At 47.0% G+C, this 14940-nt stretch overlaps 1 protein-coding gene across 3 annotated transcripts in view; it reads right to left on the bottom strand.

Moving 5' to 3' along the window:
* The window catches only part of PRRC2A (proline rich coiled-coil 2A), a 38210-nt gene extending 24065 nt beyond the window's left edge, over positions 1-14145 (bottom strand). For 2 of the 3 annotated variants that reach the window (XM_063122363.1, XM_063122366.1), the window contains exons 1-4: positions 13939-14145; positions 1136-1308; positions 607-784; positions 412-511 (exon numbers count right to left, since the gene is read on the bottom strand). In XM_063122363.1, coding sequence (XP_062978433.1) covers positions 412-511; positions 607-784; positions 1136-1247 — 390 coding nt within the window. In that variant the 5' untranslated portion in view covers positions 1248-1308; positions 13939-14145. The remainder of the gene's footprint in view (positions 1-411; positions 512-606; positions 785-1135; positions 1309-13938) is intronic. The other variant, XM_063122364.1, reaches the window with a different exon arrangement.
* Between the last annotated feature and the right edge of the window lie 795 nt (positions 14146-14940).

The raw sequence follows: 14940 nt of genomic DNA, 5'->3' as shown, positions 1-14940 counted from the left end.
CTATGCATCCGTTCCAATGGCAAAACCCGGGCCTCCAGGGAGGAATTGTAGTGCACCTAATGCCAGAAGCTGCACCCGTTCAGACAGGGAAAAGACCGTCGTACGTGAGTGGTGCCTCCTACTCCAGCCCTGGCCGTTGGTCTGTTGACAAGATCCTGTTTCCTACTGGGTGGAAAGGAGAGGGCCCATATGTGGCATATTGAATGGTGAGAAGTAGAGAAAACGGGGGCGGCTGCTAGGGCCAAACTGGGACAGAGTGAGGGACATCTTGGAGGTCAGAGGCTGAAGCGAAGGACCCATCCTCCGTAGGAGACCTACTAGGATGGAACTGAAATACGCACAACCGCCTAGAGGAAGAGGAGAGGTTCTAGCTGGGTACCTCCAGCTCCCACACTCTTGCCCCAGATTTACCTCGGGGGTTGTTGGGGGTCGTTTCGGTGGGTTTGAGGCAGACGTCTGTGAAGCCGGCGGTGACGGCGATTCCGGCGGCTGAGCTGTCGAGGCATCGGTACTGGAGGCAAAAGAAAAGGGAGCGCGTGAAGGCAACAGTCAAACTCGAAAGGGCACTCCTCATAAGCCGCGGCGCCCCTCCTGCTGCCCCCTCACCTCTTTGGGTCTGGCTGTTCCTGCTTGCTTGCCCATCCTGTCCCGTCTTTCGGCACTAGTGAGACGTTGGGGTCATTGCCTTTGTTCTCCGCTTTTAAGCTCGGCAGGTTCGCAGGGGGTGGCATGCGCCGGGCGATGGCAACCTTACCGAGACTCTGCAAGCCATGGCGGGGAGCGACTGTAGGGAAGGTGGGGGGGGGGAGAGCAGGGGGTTAGACGTGGCCCCGGAAGGCTGCTGTGACGTTTGCACAGTCCCCCCCCGTTCTGCAGCACAACACCCCTCACAGGCCCAGGGCCACGACTGATAGCTGTCGTCCCAAGCCGCACGAGGGCCGTTTCGGATGAGCTGAATGGGGAGGGCAAGCTGCTCAGGGCGCTGCGAGTGCCATCAGGAGGGCATCAGAGACAAAGCAGGATCATCACGGCAACTGCCTCCTCCTTTGAGAACGGGTGCTGGGAAGAAGCCGCCCACCCCCACCCCCACCCCCACCCCCACCCCCACCCTACCCCGCAACCCTGGACGCTTTACCTGTGGGTTTCTGGATCTCTAAGGACTTGCCCTTGTACGTTTCAAACAGGTTGAGCGACGAATACTTTTTTCCATCCTTCCCCTTTGCTGTTTGCCCCAAACGATCTGACATTGCGCTGTAAGGTCATTGAGTACGATGGTTCCTCCTGGCTCCCCGCGAAACGTGGCCTGTGCTGGATGAGGAGGGGAGGTGGGGGTGGTTTAAGAGGGAAGAAAACTCTCACTGCCAGGCTCTATCCTTCCTTCCTTCCTTCCTTCCTCGATCGGCAGCCTGCCGTTGTCAAGAGCCAGCTGACAGGCTCTTTCCTGTACAAGCCCAACGTATTGTCCAGACTAGTCATGTGGAGACGGGCGTCTTTTCACACCCGCTTCAGGAAAGCACCATCAATGGGAGCTACGGCCAACTCCCCCTGTTGGTGAAGGGGAGCAGCCAGGTTGGAGATGCTGGGGAGGGTTGACCATGCTTGGACATCAGGAAAAACTTCCTGACAGTTAGAGCAGTACGACAATGGAACCAGTGACCCAGGGAGGTTGTGGGCTCTCCCACACTAGAGGCCTTCAAGAGGCAGCTGGACAAGCATCTGTCAGGGATGCTTTAGGGTGGATTCCTGCTTTGAGCAGGGGGTTGGACTCGACGGCCTTGCAGGCCCCTTCCAACTCTGCTATTCTATGATTCTATGCCTTTAGCAACTAATTTGGAAGGCTGATCAGAACTATATACAAGTTGGGGTGCGGGTCAACTGACCACCAAGCTTTTTTATTTTTATTTTGAGAGTAAATACAGGAGGGGGTGCCTCACCAGCTTTGTGTGCCCACATATATGTCCCACTGAAGAGCAAGCATCTAACCACCCATAACGATTGCACTGGAAAGCTACAGCAGCCTCCCCCAACCTGGTGCCCTCTAGACGCATTGGATTACAGCTCCTACCATATGATGGGGGTTGTACTTCAATGCACCGTGAGGGCACCAGGTTGGGGAGGTCTGGGCTAAAGTGACTGTTGCTATGTGTTTTGTCTGAAGTTGCGGAGCGATTTCCCCCTCCCACCAGAGTTCCAATTAAAACGCCAAGAACTCCTCGACCTCTTGACTTATATTGGCATGACACTGTTAGCTGTAAACAACTAATCACAGTAGCTAAAAATTTAGTTTCTGTTTCCTAACTATTAATAAAGTTCTACTTGGACATTTGGGGGAGAGGTAACGAACGTAAACCTCTCTCTCCATTTTAGTCCTACTAGATTAATACTTTAAACAGCTAGACAATATCTGACTGGCCAACTATGTTTGGATCAGCCAAAAACCGAATCCTATCTATAAGCAGGATTAGCAACATCTGTCCTGGATGGTTTAGGATTTAAGGAGTCCCTTTCTTCAACACATACACACCCATGATTAATTAAAAGCACTCTTACTTTCCCCCTTGACACCCACACAGAGGAAGTGGAGAGACAGGTCTGTGTGGCACACCATGACCCTCACAGAGCCTCAGAGAAGAACCACAGAGTTTGAAAGGACTTTGGAGGTCATCTAGTCCAGCCCTCTGAGCGCTGCAAAGCCAACCACTTGTTCCCTGTGCAAACCATTACATGAGATGCATCACAGCAAGGAGTGCCTGATTCTGGCTAACAGCGGGGCTTCTCCCTGCAGAAGAAGCTGGGCTTCTCACTACTCTGGCTTACGTTTCTCACCCACCCACCCACGGGCTCCCCTTCACCCCAAAACACTTTGCACTCACCAGAGCTCAGCAGCAGCCTCTGATGCGACAGGCAGGGAAATAAAAAGCTACTTCCTCATGGGGAGGGGACGGGGAAGGATCTGAATGTTCCCATTTCTTTTTAATTCTAGGAATTTGGACTCTCTCAGTTTAACTCTTAGGTTGAACTTACAACAGAGAGAGAGAGAGAGAGAGAGAGAGAGAGAGAGAGAGAGAGAGAATAGGTACATGGGCTTGATGGGTTTGCAGTGGAAATCTCATCTCAGCCTTAGTAAACAGGATTTCTTCAACTGTGACAAGGTTCAACACCACAAGGCATGGTTTCATGCTTGGAAATGAATGCTGGCTAAAACTAGCAAGGTAAGCTAAAACTAAAGGCACCAGGGTTTTATTTACTGGCCCTAGAAATAGTGCTACACATCCCCAATGCTGAGACGCAAACTGAAGACAATCCTCCCGCGATCCCATTCTCTGCCCCAAGCCAGCTAGCCAGGTCCCAGCTACAGGAAACAGCTCCCATCTCATAATGTAACAATGAAATGATCTAGATTTGCACTTAAGATCCAGCTATTGGCCATAAAATCTTCAAACCCCACCAAGATGTAACTGAATTAGCAAGTAACTGAACAGCCCCCAAATGCCACAAATCCTGGTAATAAAGGGATAGCCGGCCACAATATTTCTACCATACTCAGCCAAAAGGAGAATACAAACTTCCCTGCCTATGATACCACATTTTTCACATGATGTTGCTCTTATGCAAGCAGGTAGAGCCATGGCTGTGCCAAGGCAGCATATAGAGATGAAATTAAAGAAAGGCATAAGATGGAAAGTAAACGTCCAAGCTGATTGGATGGCAGGCATAAATATTCATAATCTCCCAGAACAACAAACATGATCAATCACACACCTATAATGCTTGCCTCAGAAATCAAGTATTTCCCCAACGAATTTTTTTTAAAATCATTATTTTTGGTGAGCATCATGAATTGAATTAAATAATATATATAAAACATTTGCCCAGGCATATGGCGGCACATCCTAATCACCCACATGTTTAGTTTTTTAACGGTTTTTAATGCTTTATGTGTGTATGTTCTGTGTTTTAGAGTTTTAAATTTTGTATACTCACTTTTAACTTAATTTTAGAATTTCTGTAAACCGCCCAGAGAGCCCCGGCTATGGGAGCGGTATATAAGTGAAATAAATAAATAAAAAATGTTTGCTTCTATTTAGTTCAGTTGTCATTTTCTGAAGGTTTTTTTTTTTAATGACATATACCACTGATTTTTAAAAAAGCCATCCTGGACAGGTAACGAATCATTTAAAGTAATCTAGCGGCCATTTCTGAAGTCTCTCTTTAAGGGCCTGCCCTTGGTTTGCACTCTGAAGTCAGGATCAGGGAAGCTGACATGAACTGAGGCGCAAGGTCTCAAGTGTCAGGTGCAGGATGAAGGGCAGGCAAGGATGGGAGCCTGTCTGGCTTCCAACTTTCACCTCGCAGGAGGCAGCGACAAAACGACTCCCAACAGCAACCATTTTTATTACTCGGTATGCATTTGGGGTAAGGAACCTATGAAGCTGCTGATGGCTATGCTATGTCCTGCCTCCAGTATCGGAGGCAGTAAGCCTATGTACACCAGTTACTGGGGGACATGTGAGGGAGGGTGCTGTTGCACTCATGTCCTGCTGGTGGGTCCCTGGCTGACAGCTGGTTGGCCACTGTGCGAAGAGAATGCTGGACTAGATGGACCCTTGGTCTGACCCAGCAGGGCTCTTCTTAGGTCCTTATGCCTGAGATAAGGGACTCATTCAGAAGACACCTTAAAGCACAGCTTTAACTATGGTGGTTAAGCCAGAAAGCTGGGCCATGTGCAGAAGACACCTTAAACCATGGTTAAAGCTGTGCTTTAAAGTGTCTTCTGAACATGGCCTGGCTTTCTGGCTTAACCACCGTGGTTAAAGCCATGGATTAAGGTGTCATAGAATCATAGAATAGCAGAGTTGGAAGGGGCCTACAAGGCCATCGAGTCCACCCCCCTGCTCAATGCAGGAATCCACCCTAAAGCATCCCTGACAGATGGTTGTCCAGCTGCCTCTTGAAGGCCTCTAGTGTGGGAGAGCCCACAACCTCCCTAGGCAACTGATTCCATTGTCGCACTGCTCTAACAGTCAGGAAGTTTTTCCTGATGTCCAGCTGGAATCTGGCTTCCTTTAATTTGAGTCCATTATTCCGTGTCCTGCACTCTGGGAGGATCGAGAAGAGATCCTGGCCCTCCTCTGTGTGACAACCTTTTAAGGATTTGAAGAGTGCTATCATGTCTCCCCTCAATCTTCTCTTCTCCAGGCTAAACATGCCCAGTTCTTTCAGTCTCTCCTCATAGGGCTCTTCACAGTGTCTTCTGAACGGGGCCAGAACCAAGCACCTACTCTTACCAGTGGCCCTCCAAGATCTCAGGCAGAGGTCTTCCCACCCGGTTCCTACCTGAACTGAATTCAGGCTTAATATACACATCTGCGTTAGACAGAGCCAAGCCACTGCACTCTAACGCAGGTCTGCCTGGCGGGAGATCACAGACAAAGATCTATTCAAGCCTCTATCCAAGAACTGAGCTAGAGGACCTTCTGCACGCAAACCATGTACTCCACTAACGAGCTACGGCCCTTCCCCTAGCAAGGACAAAGAAGGGGGGAGTAGTCTGGGACTATACAGAAGTCAGGCTTATTGAAAAGCATAACAGGCACAGACACATTAGGTTTGGGGGTACAGATTCAATTATTTGCAACAGAACTCACTGGCCAGCGAGGTTGGGGAGCAGCTACTCCATGAACTTACAGCCTTCCTCCTGAGAAGGACATTCTAAAGAAATTACATGAGCTTCTCATTTCTGGCTGCAGCCTCTGTTGTTTATTAAGATCTCAGTTTGCAGGGCCAGAGAGACAATATTATCTCCGTGTCTTCTCTGACTTCACATCTATGGCAGGCTATGGAAGAAATAAAGGCCACTCTCCAGAGATGACCAAGAAGTTCTTCACAAAGTCCTCAACAGGAGAGAGCAGCTCTTCTTCCTTCATGAACGGTGCAAGAGTCAATTGCACTCACTACTAGGAAACCATACCCAGATTAAAGTGATCTGCTGTTTGGGGTGGGCAACACCCCAGCCACAGAACAATTATTTTGCGGCTACTGGAGCAAGTCCCACACTTACAGTTGAACAGGATCTGGCTGCCTTATGGAGCTGCATTGGCTCATTACCCTGACATGGCATCATATGAGTGATGCGACAGTTACAAAAGGCAGGCAGAGTTATGTTTAAGACCGGCTGTTTTTGCCAAATGGAAAGGCTGTTAGTCATTAAGTGTCTCAATTTCTTGAACTATGTATTGGTGATTTTAATGTTTTACACACACACACACACACACAGTTACTAGAAGCTGTCCTGATTTTGGTTTTTTAAAAAAGCTGGAGCATAAGCATTTTAACTACATATGCCAAAAGAAGATGTCCATTTAGCCTAGCTTAAGCCTAGAAGGTTAGCAGGGAGCCTCCGGCTGACAGACGGGGCTTTGCTTACCTTTTGCAACTGAACTACCCATTACAGAAGAGCAAACAAAACCACTCCCCAAAAGGAAAGCATTGTTAATTAACATGGAAGCGGTCTCATGTCAGCTGCTACCCCTGACACTTACAAGCGAACTCCAAGCTAGAGCTTCTGCACCTTTCACAGTTCCGTATTCCTCCTTCCTAACCTCCGGTCTCCGGCTGGGTGAAAACTTTGCACAGAATCCAGATCCGTCGAATTCTGAGCTTTTATGTAAACAAGTTATTAGTCCTCATGGTGGTTAGGCAGTTTGAAAGCATCCACTTGGCAGACCTCCTTTGCCTTACACAAGCCCTTGGTCTTTGCATTTCCCTTATTTTGCCTGCTACTGTTGTAGGAATAACCGCCTTTCACAAGAATTTAAATATCACACTGAGTAAACCATGCACACCAAACAGTAATCTATTTACAGAAAAGCCAATTCCTAATGTTCAATCCTGCTTATCCAGCACTTTATCTCAATGCAGTGGCACCAAGAAAAAAATGCAGGATACGGCCTAGCCAGATAAGGTACAGGCCCAATTCTCAGTGTCACCCATCAGCAACGATTGGGAGGGCAAATTAAGGACTCAAACTAGTCAATCTTGAGGGTTTTTTTTTTTAGCTCATGATCAAACAAACTCTGGACTACATGTTTAGAACATTACAAGGTGGGCAGAAAGAATGCACTATTGCAAAGGCGGTTGGTAAAGATACAGATAATGTAGGCAGTGTAACGTATTTCACTCCTCACAATACAAAGTCATAAAAGCAGGCTGATGTATGCTTAACCTGAAATTCAGTGGGTTGGATCTAGAGTTGCACTGGGTCAACTGTGCTGGTGGAAATAGATTTCCCGGCTCCCTCTGTCCCACAGCAGCTCCTCCAGCTCCCTGGAAATGTTCCACAGAGTTAGGGGACGTTGCTAAATGGGGTGAGGTGTGGTGTCGGGGTGAGGCAGGATCCCCCCCAAATCAGGGACCTTCCTCTGACAGAAGGCAGATTCTGGATTCAACCCAGTATGTGTTGGGGGACAGTGCTGATTGCCATTCCAAATGGGCCACCCTTTCATTGGAAATTTTGCTAGGCTGTAGCTAAGACGAACTTGCCAATGGTTGGTTATATATTAGTAATGGCTACTAGCCCTGACAGCTAAGTGCTACCTCCGAGGCAGTAAGCTTGTGTGCACCAGTCGCTGGGGAACATGGGTGGGAGGGTGCGGTTGCACCATGTCCTGCTTTGTTGGTCTCTGGCCGACGGCTGGTTGGCCACTGTGTGAACAGAGTGCTGGACTAGATGGAGCCTCGGTCTCATCCAGCAGGGCTCTTCTTAGGTTCTTATTAGTAATCACAACATTTGGACTCAGCCAATTAGTACTCCTATTTTACAGATGAGGGAGACTGAGCCTTCAGGCTAAGCAATTAGCATAAGGCCTGCCATGCCAGATTCCCCCCCTCTTGCACTTTTCCTTGCCTCTCATTTAAGTACTGGGATTCAGAGACTTCAGATCACTCCAGGATCTACCCTATTCTACCTTTTGGCTGCCCCTTCTCTAGGTTAGAGATGAGCAACCCACCGCGTGCATGCAGCTCTCAGCCTTATTTTATGTGGCTCCCACTGACTCCCCCATTCCTTCCAGTTTTAGCGGCTACAAGTGCCTTGTGAACAAGGGAGGTGCCAACAGGCAGGCAAACACATGAGCTTCGAGACCCAACCAGAGTGTGGTGGCTAGAGCATCTTCCCAAAGGACGCTATGCTGCTTTTAACTGCTGCACTCCATCATTGGGCCTCCAGGTTCGTGGGTGCACCGGCCTGCCAGTCTCTCTTTTCCTACTCAAGACAGCAGCTAGATGGATGTAGGCCAGTGGTGCCAGATGAGGCGGCGAGCCTTGAAGCTGGGGGGTGGAGGAAGGAAGCGGGGCAAAAATGGAGGCAAAAATATGGGGGGGGGGAGAAATAAGGCAGGATGGATGTGTGTGAGAGAGAGGGGGGAGAGGAAATGGACAGAGTATGTGAGTGTTAGAAACAGAGAGATGATCTCGCTTAAGTTCTCCAACCTTAGCTCCAACCTTTTTCTCTCTCAAGATTCTTGAGGGAAAGAGAGTGACCTGGTTAAACTGGCACAGCTGGCTGATTCGGGTTCCTTAACTCACAATGAGCCACGGCGTGTGCAGGTGACATTTTGTCATGTTGCGCAACCCTTCCACTGAGGGCTATTTACGGGTTAAACAACCCTCGCATAACCCTTGATGGCTGGGTTTGCATGACATGGCAACCCCTGCTCAGGGTTGCAGATTCAAAATGACACGCACTCAGCTGGCCGTGTCATGTGAACTGAGCCAAACTGCGTGGGGTGGTGAAGATCTTAAGAGGGAGGGGTAATGGCAGCTCTGGCCCTGTTCACAGCTGGCATACAGTCAACACAACCCTAAACAGAAATGAAGTGGCCCATTCCTATGCTAGAGCTTCAGTTTCAAAATCAACTTTGTACAAGAAGCCTATCAGCAGCTGGGGATCTAGTCAAAGAAATTGTGAGAACATGACCCAAGTTCTTTTAAAACCCTGTTAGGGTGAAATGTATCCACCCCATTTCAAAACTACACGCACTTCTGCCTAATTATGCAATGACCATACAGGAACGTTATTTTGCTGGATCAGTTCACCTAACCCAGCATTAAGCTTTTAAACGGGTGACTAGCTCAACACCTCTGGGTGCGCCCAAGGAAGGCATGAAGGTGACGACTCGTTTTTCTCCAGAATTTCATATTTGGAAAAACTAACTCTGAACATAGGAAAGTCTACCAGCTTAGTGCGGAAGGAGCATGCGGAAGGAGCGTGCATTTGAACAGCACAGTCAAATCCACACACCACGGGGTGCCAGTTTTGTGGGAGGAAATGATGTGACTGGCTTCCCCATGTGGTAGCGCTACTCAAAGACACACCCCGGGCGCATAGTATCACACAACACTCAAGCAGCTCCCGAGAAACCCAAACTAACTCCAAAAACCGAACTAAGCACCTGACATGGGATGATTAACGTTTCCGCCAATAATATACGTAATCATCCCCCATCCCAAGTGGGGCCTGCAAAATCCACTAGGAGTAAAGCAAATGCTATGAAATGGATTCACCATTCAAAATTCACTGCTGAACCCGATAAGATTTCATATTTTGATTCTTCCCTTTTTCAAACAGAGATATTTAGAACAATGAAGGAAACTGTACGCCCTGCTCTTTGTACACCCTGCTCTTTAAGTGCCAATCCTAAAAATGTAACTCGACAAAAGGTGGGGTTGGAAGCGCGAAAGAGAACCATTGACTCTTTGACACATCATGTTAATTGATATACAGAGGAATACATTGAAGATTCTAGTGGCGGTTAATCCATTATCAGGCACATGTCACAGTAAAGGCCGCTAACATTTAAATCATAATTAAACTTAATTACATGCCTATCTGTAAAATGTCATCCTGTAGGAATAAAAGATCTAAAGCATGCCATCCTATCAGCATACACACTATAAGCACTATCAATAATTTGTTGTACTTTAACGGTCATGGAAGTTCCTGGAATCCTCTCTTTAACGACAAGAAAAATATATATCTTAATTTAAAGATGACAAGTCAATGATGCTTCATAAAATGTTTCAGAATTTAAGTATTTTACCCCCCAAAATCATGTCGTGTTTAATGCCCATTATGTCAACTGAAGATGTAAATAGTAACTGCTAGGATGGGCTGTTCCATAACCCCAACACTGGCCCTCATCCAGACAGATGATCAGCAATAGTGCTGATCAAGTGTTCAGTGAAACCAGTCCCTTGCTCCCTTTGTGAGACAGGTGATCAGCAATATTCCTCAATATCTGACCACAGCTGGAGCAGGCCTAGAACCACTTGCACATCAGCCATTTCACTGTGCAGAAGCCCCCTAGGTGTATCAGGGTGGATATGTCTGCAAATGATTTGATCTATTAAACTTACCCACCCCCCACAAGTTAATTAGTGTTACCGTATGAGCTTACCATGCAAAGCACCCAATTTAAATTATATGGGTCACCCACCTAACACCCAAACGGCAAAAGTATTCATTTTTTGTTTTTGTTCTGTTACCACCAATTTTGAGATAATTTTAAACTGATATGCTTTTAATAGGATCGTGTTGGAAAGGCATCTCATACCACACAGCCCTCTTTGTACTTTCACTACATAATGCATAGCTAAGATGTCCAATTCCCCCAACACTGCACAACCAGATAGAACAGCACCTGAGCAAAAACAAGCCAATAGCAGTTTTAAAAATAGCACATCTTACTAGTAGCAGCTAATATTTTTGTATCCATTATTTATACGGTCTTTCTGGAATATACCTATTCGATTTTGATTGTATACTATCCTTTTGAGCCCTGACTATTCATTTATTATAAATCCACATGTTTTAATGAGTTTATAAATCTGCATGTTAAATAATGCAAGTGATTAAAACCTCAGGTTAACGATTTTTATTGCTTATTCAGAGGAAAAAGACCCCCATTTCAAAGCCACCCTGATACTGAATCAGCAACCATAAATTATTAATATATTCAATTTATCTGCAGAATCCCAAAGCTGCATTAGCGAGGAATAGATATTAAAGTCAGAGAAGACACTCCTAGTTGGAAACCTTGTTAACAAGAGAAACCAATATGTATTCAATTATCAAAATGAAACACACACACACACACATACACAGAGCAACCCTCAAATCAGAAGGCATTTCAATGAAAAAACAAACCCTCTAAATTCCATCACCAGAACAGGAAGGCACCAGATGAGACTGTCTTTCTCAAACAACCATTTTAAAGGATGGTTTTGAACCAAGCAGGGAAACAAATAGCCGCCGCCTCATCAGCAACATGCCTACAACCCTTACAACCCTCGCCTGCATTTTGCCCCCCAAATGAACATGCGAAAAACGAGATCCAGGACTATGCAAGAACAGGGGGAAAGGGAACTGAGAGCACCCCCAAGATGACTGCACTGTCACTCATCCTCACAACTAAACATCAGCAGCACTGTGCAAATTTGCACTAAAAGGGCTTGATATATAGAGCACATGCAATTAATGGGAAATTCACTTATCCAGAAATGCAAGATTTAGCCAATTCATTTCATTGCTAACCTCTTAATGAAATCACTGTGCCTTTTTGCGTGTGCACAGTAAACCTGACAAGGACCCAGTTAAGACACTCTTCCAAAAGCTGTTTTGGTTTTCAGTGTTATCCAAAATTTTGGGGCGTACCTCCGAGCGGTGTTGTGTGTGCGTGTGTGTTTCTTGCTGCACAAACACACCCTATATTTTGGAAATCACCCCATTCAGAGACCAATGGTTCTGAAATAAAAGGGAGCCATATTGGCTCTCCTTTTTGTGTGTGTCAGCACCCTCAAATCACTATCACCCCACCCTCTTGCCACAATGCTGGGAAATTCAAAATCTGCTTTTAAACTAAATTAATTCTGGCTGTGCCATTTTTAAAAAAAAAAAATCCAAAGAAAAAGTGGACAAACATGCTTCGAGATCCCATTAAGAGCTCTTCCTCTCCCCATAATTGATTCTGTGTTTAGAATTGCTATAACACAAGGCTTTACCATTAACTAATACTCTCCCTTTTACCAAAGGCACACCCCTCGTTTCAGTACTACCCTCAGAGAGAGATGTTTATCTTCCCTAAACAGACAGATTTTCTATGAACTGGATTTAAAGAATTAAAATACCTTCAAGCATGAATTCTGGCATTTTAGCACTAACTTGACTAGATTTTCACTGCCAGATCAAAACCATAATCAAACCTGCTTCAGTTAATAAACAGGTTTTGTTTTAAGTGCAGCTGCAGTAAAATGGGCTTTTATGCGAGCTCACAATTAACGGCAACTTCACGACTACCTCAGAAATGCTTTTATTTAGGAGGTCCTTCTTCCTATGAAGCAGCATCTTTGCAATTTAGAGTGGTTTTAGATTAAGGACTGAAGAGGTTAGTTTAGCTGCCCTCTTCAAATATTACTGCTGCCTAAAATTATTGGAACACCTGCCACACCTCCTCTCCACCACCCCAACCTCCCCTTGATCTCTTCCTAAGTTTGGGGAGGGGGAGATTGAACCTAAAAAGCAGAAATGGATTTTTAAATTAAAAAAATCTAACCTATGAACCGCAAACCTCCGTGGCAATAAAATTATCATCCTTAACAAAAACAGATTCTAATCAAACAGTTTCTAATCAAGCGATCCATCCCTTCATTCAACAGATTTGGGTATTTCTAGTAGATTCTGATTTCTGGTTTATTTGGTGTGTTTTTTAAAAAATAAATTGAAAAATAAGGCCTCGAGAGTCAGATGGGTTTCAATTAACTTGATCTCCTTGTTCCAGCAGAATCACGTATTCCAGATGTCGATACCATAGCGAAGGCATGTATGGTGGGGTGAAAAAGTGATTCTCCCCGGTCACCCACCCTGTTCCCCGGGAGTGGTATTTTGGATTTCAGCAGCATCAAATCACCCCCACACACACCCTTTCTACAAAAATGTTGTGGAAATAATGGCGAAATACAAAGGAATCCTCCATTTCAGCACCATATTTTTTGGGTTCTGCCTCCAGTCCTTTAAAAAATAAAAGCCATTTAACAAGCCTTTGCCACTTCTCTCTCAACTAAGATGTTATCAGAGGTTTTGACTGGGAAGCTTCGAAGATATCAAATAAAATTCGGGGTGGGGGAAGAGAAAAGTCACATCTTGCTGCCTCAATTTCACTGGCATCTCGGCCCCCACCCCAAATATAGCCTCAGTATTTCTGAACAACCATAAAGATGGTTACTGCTGGGCGATTTAATGGCTCGGGTGTCTCTTTTACACACACACACACCAACTCTTGCCCCTGGACCCTTATTTTTCCACCCCTCCCTCAGCATACCTCTTTCAAATGGAGGCGATTCTTCCCCCTCCCCCAATATCAGGTGTGCCGTGAAAATGCGCCCCCCCCCAAAATGGGGTCATAACTGAACTCCACCTGAAGCCCTAAACTCCGATAGGCATGTTACTGTCCTCCCCCAACCCCGAAATACACACCCCGCAGGTTTTGGCGTGAGGGGAACAGGTTTAGGGTGGCTGAAAACAAGAGGACACCTCTTTCTGTAAGCACCCGCTTCTCTCACCTCTTTGTAGGCGGCTCGATTTGGGATGACAATTGGGCGCCCAGCTATCCTCTATCGGGGCAAATACCCACCAGGAGCAACAAGGGCGGCGCTCTGGGAAGGGCAGGGCTGGTTCAGGGGAGCGGAGAGTGAGGCCCCAGGGGCGGATGGATGCGGATTCAGTTTGGAGGGACAGCTCAAGACGGATGAAGCAGGGGACAAAATGGCGGAGGCCTGAACGTTCTACCGGCTCAACCCGACCCATTCTCCCTCCTCGCACCAGCACCGCTTTCTGAGAGCTCGAAGAGAGGCTTGCTGGGGACGAACCAGGCCGATACCCACCTCGTCGGATCGGGCTCGGTCCGCTCTTTCCGGATACGAGCTTCCCGAGGGCGGAAGGGAGTCCTAGACGGAGGATGGAGGCGGATTACGATATCCCCCCCTCCCCCTGCTTTGTAATTTGTCTAAGGCCCGATGTGGCAGCCTCGGCGTCTAAGCACCGACTAAACGGCCATCCGGGTCCCAGACCCCGGCGGCGGCGATGAAGCCACGCCCCTGACGCTACGTGAGAGGAGGGGCTAAAGGGACAAAACCCGGAGGTAGGGAGTTTGAAAACAGAAAGGGGGCGGTGCGTGGCGGAGTTCAACGGGCGGGGGCTTCTGCGGAGGCGCACGTGGTTTAGCATAATTTATGCAAGCATGGAACAGCTTCCGATGCCAGAGTGGAGAAATGGCTGCTTTTTTAAAACCACCATTTATTGAAAACTACAGATCCCAGCCAGCATGGTTAATGGCTGTGCTGGTTGGGGATGGTGGGATTTGTAGTCCAGAACCCCTGAAATTTTTTGTGCTGGCTAGGGATGATGATGATGATTTATTGCATTTTTATACCGCCCAATAGCTGAAGCTCCCTGGGCGGTTCACAAAAACTGATAAGAAGAGCCATGCTGGATCGGACCAAGGGTCCATGTAGTCTAGCACTCTGTTTTAGGCAAAACATCTGGAACAGAGCCACTGTCAAGAGCAGACACGGTTGGGCATTTGACAAAAGCCCCCTGGAGTTGTTCCTCTTAACTATTGCAACCTGCTTGTTCACCAGCCTTTTGCTCTGTCCCGGACAATGGAAGTGGTGAGAAAGAGAAACGGGCTTGGCTAGACGGGCGCTTTCCCCTGTGGTAGCTTCGGAGTGGCGGCAGGTGATCTACATGACGCAGCCGCCACTCTGAAGCAATCCAGGGGCAAAGCCCCAAAGCTCCACTCTAAAAAAGTTGGGCACTTAACCCGACTTTTTTTTAGCTTGGAGCGAGGCTCTGTGCCTCTGTGGACCCTTGTTCAAAAAAAAAAA

The sequence above is a fragment of the Elgaria multicarinata genome, chromosome 3 (assembly GCF_023053635.1).
Source record: "Elgaria multicarinata webbii isolate HBS135686 ecotype San Diego chromosome 3, rElgMul1.1.pri, whole genome shotgun sequence".
NCBI classification, from domain to species: Eukaryota; Metazoa; Chordata; class Lepidosauria; order Squamata; family Anguidae; genus Elgaria; species Elgaria multicarinata.
Note: the sequence above shows the minus strand (reverse complement) of the source record. Positions and strands in the feature narration are given on the sequence as shown.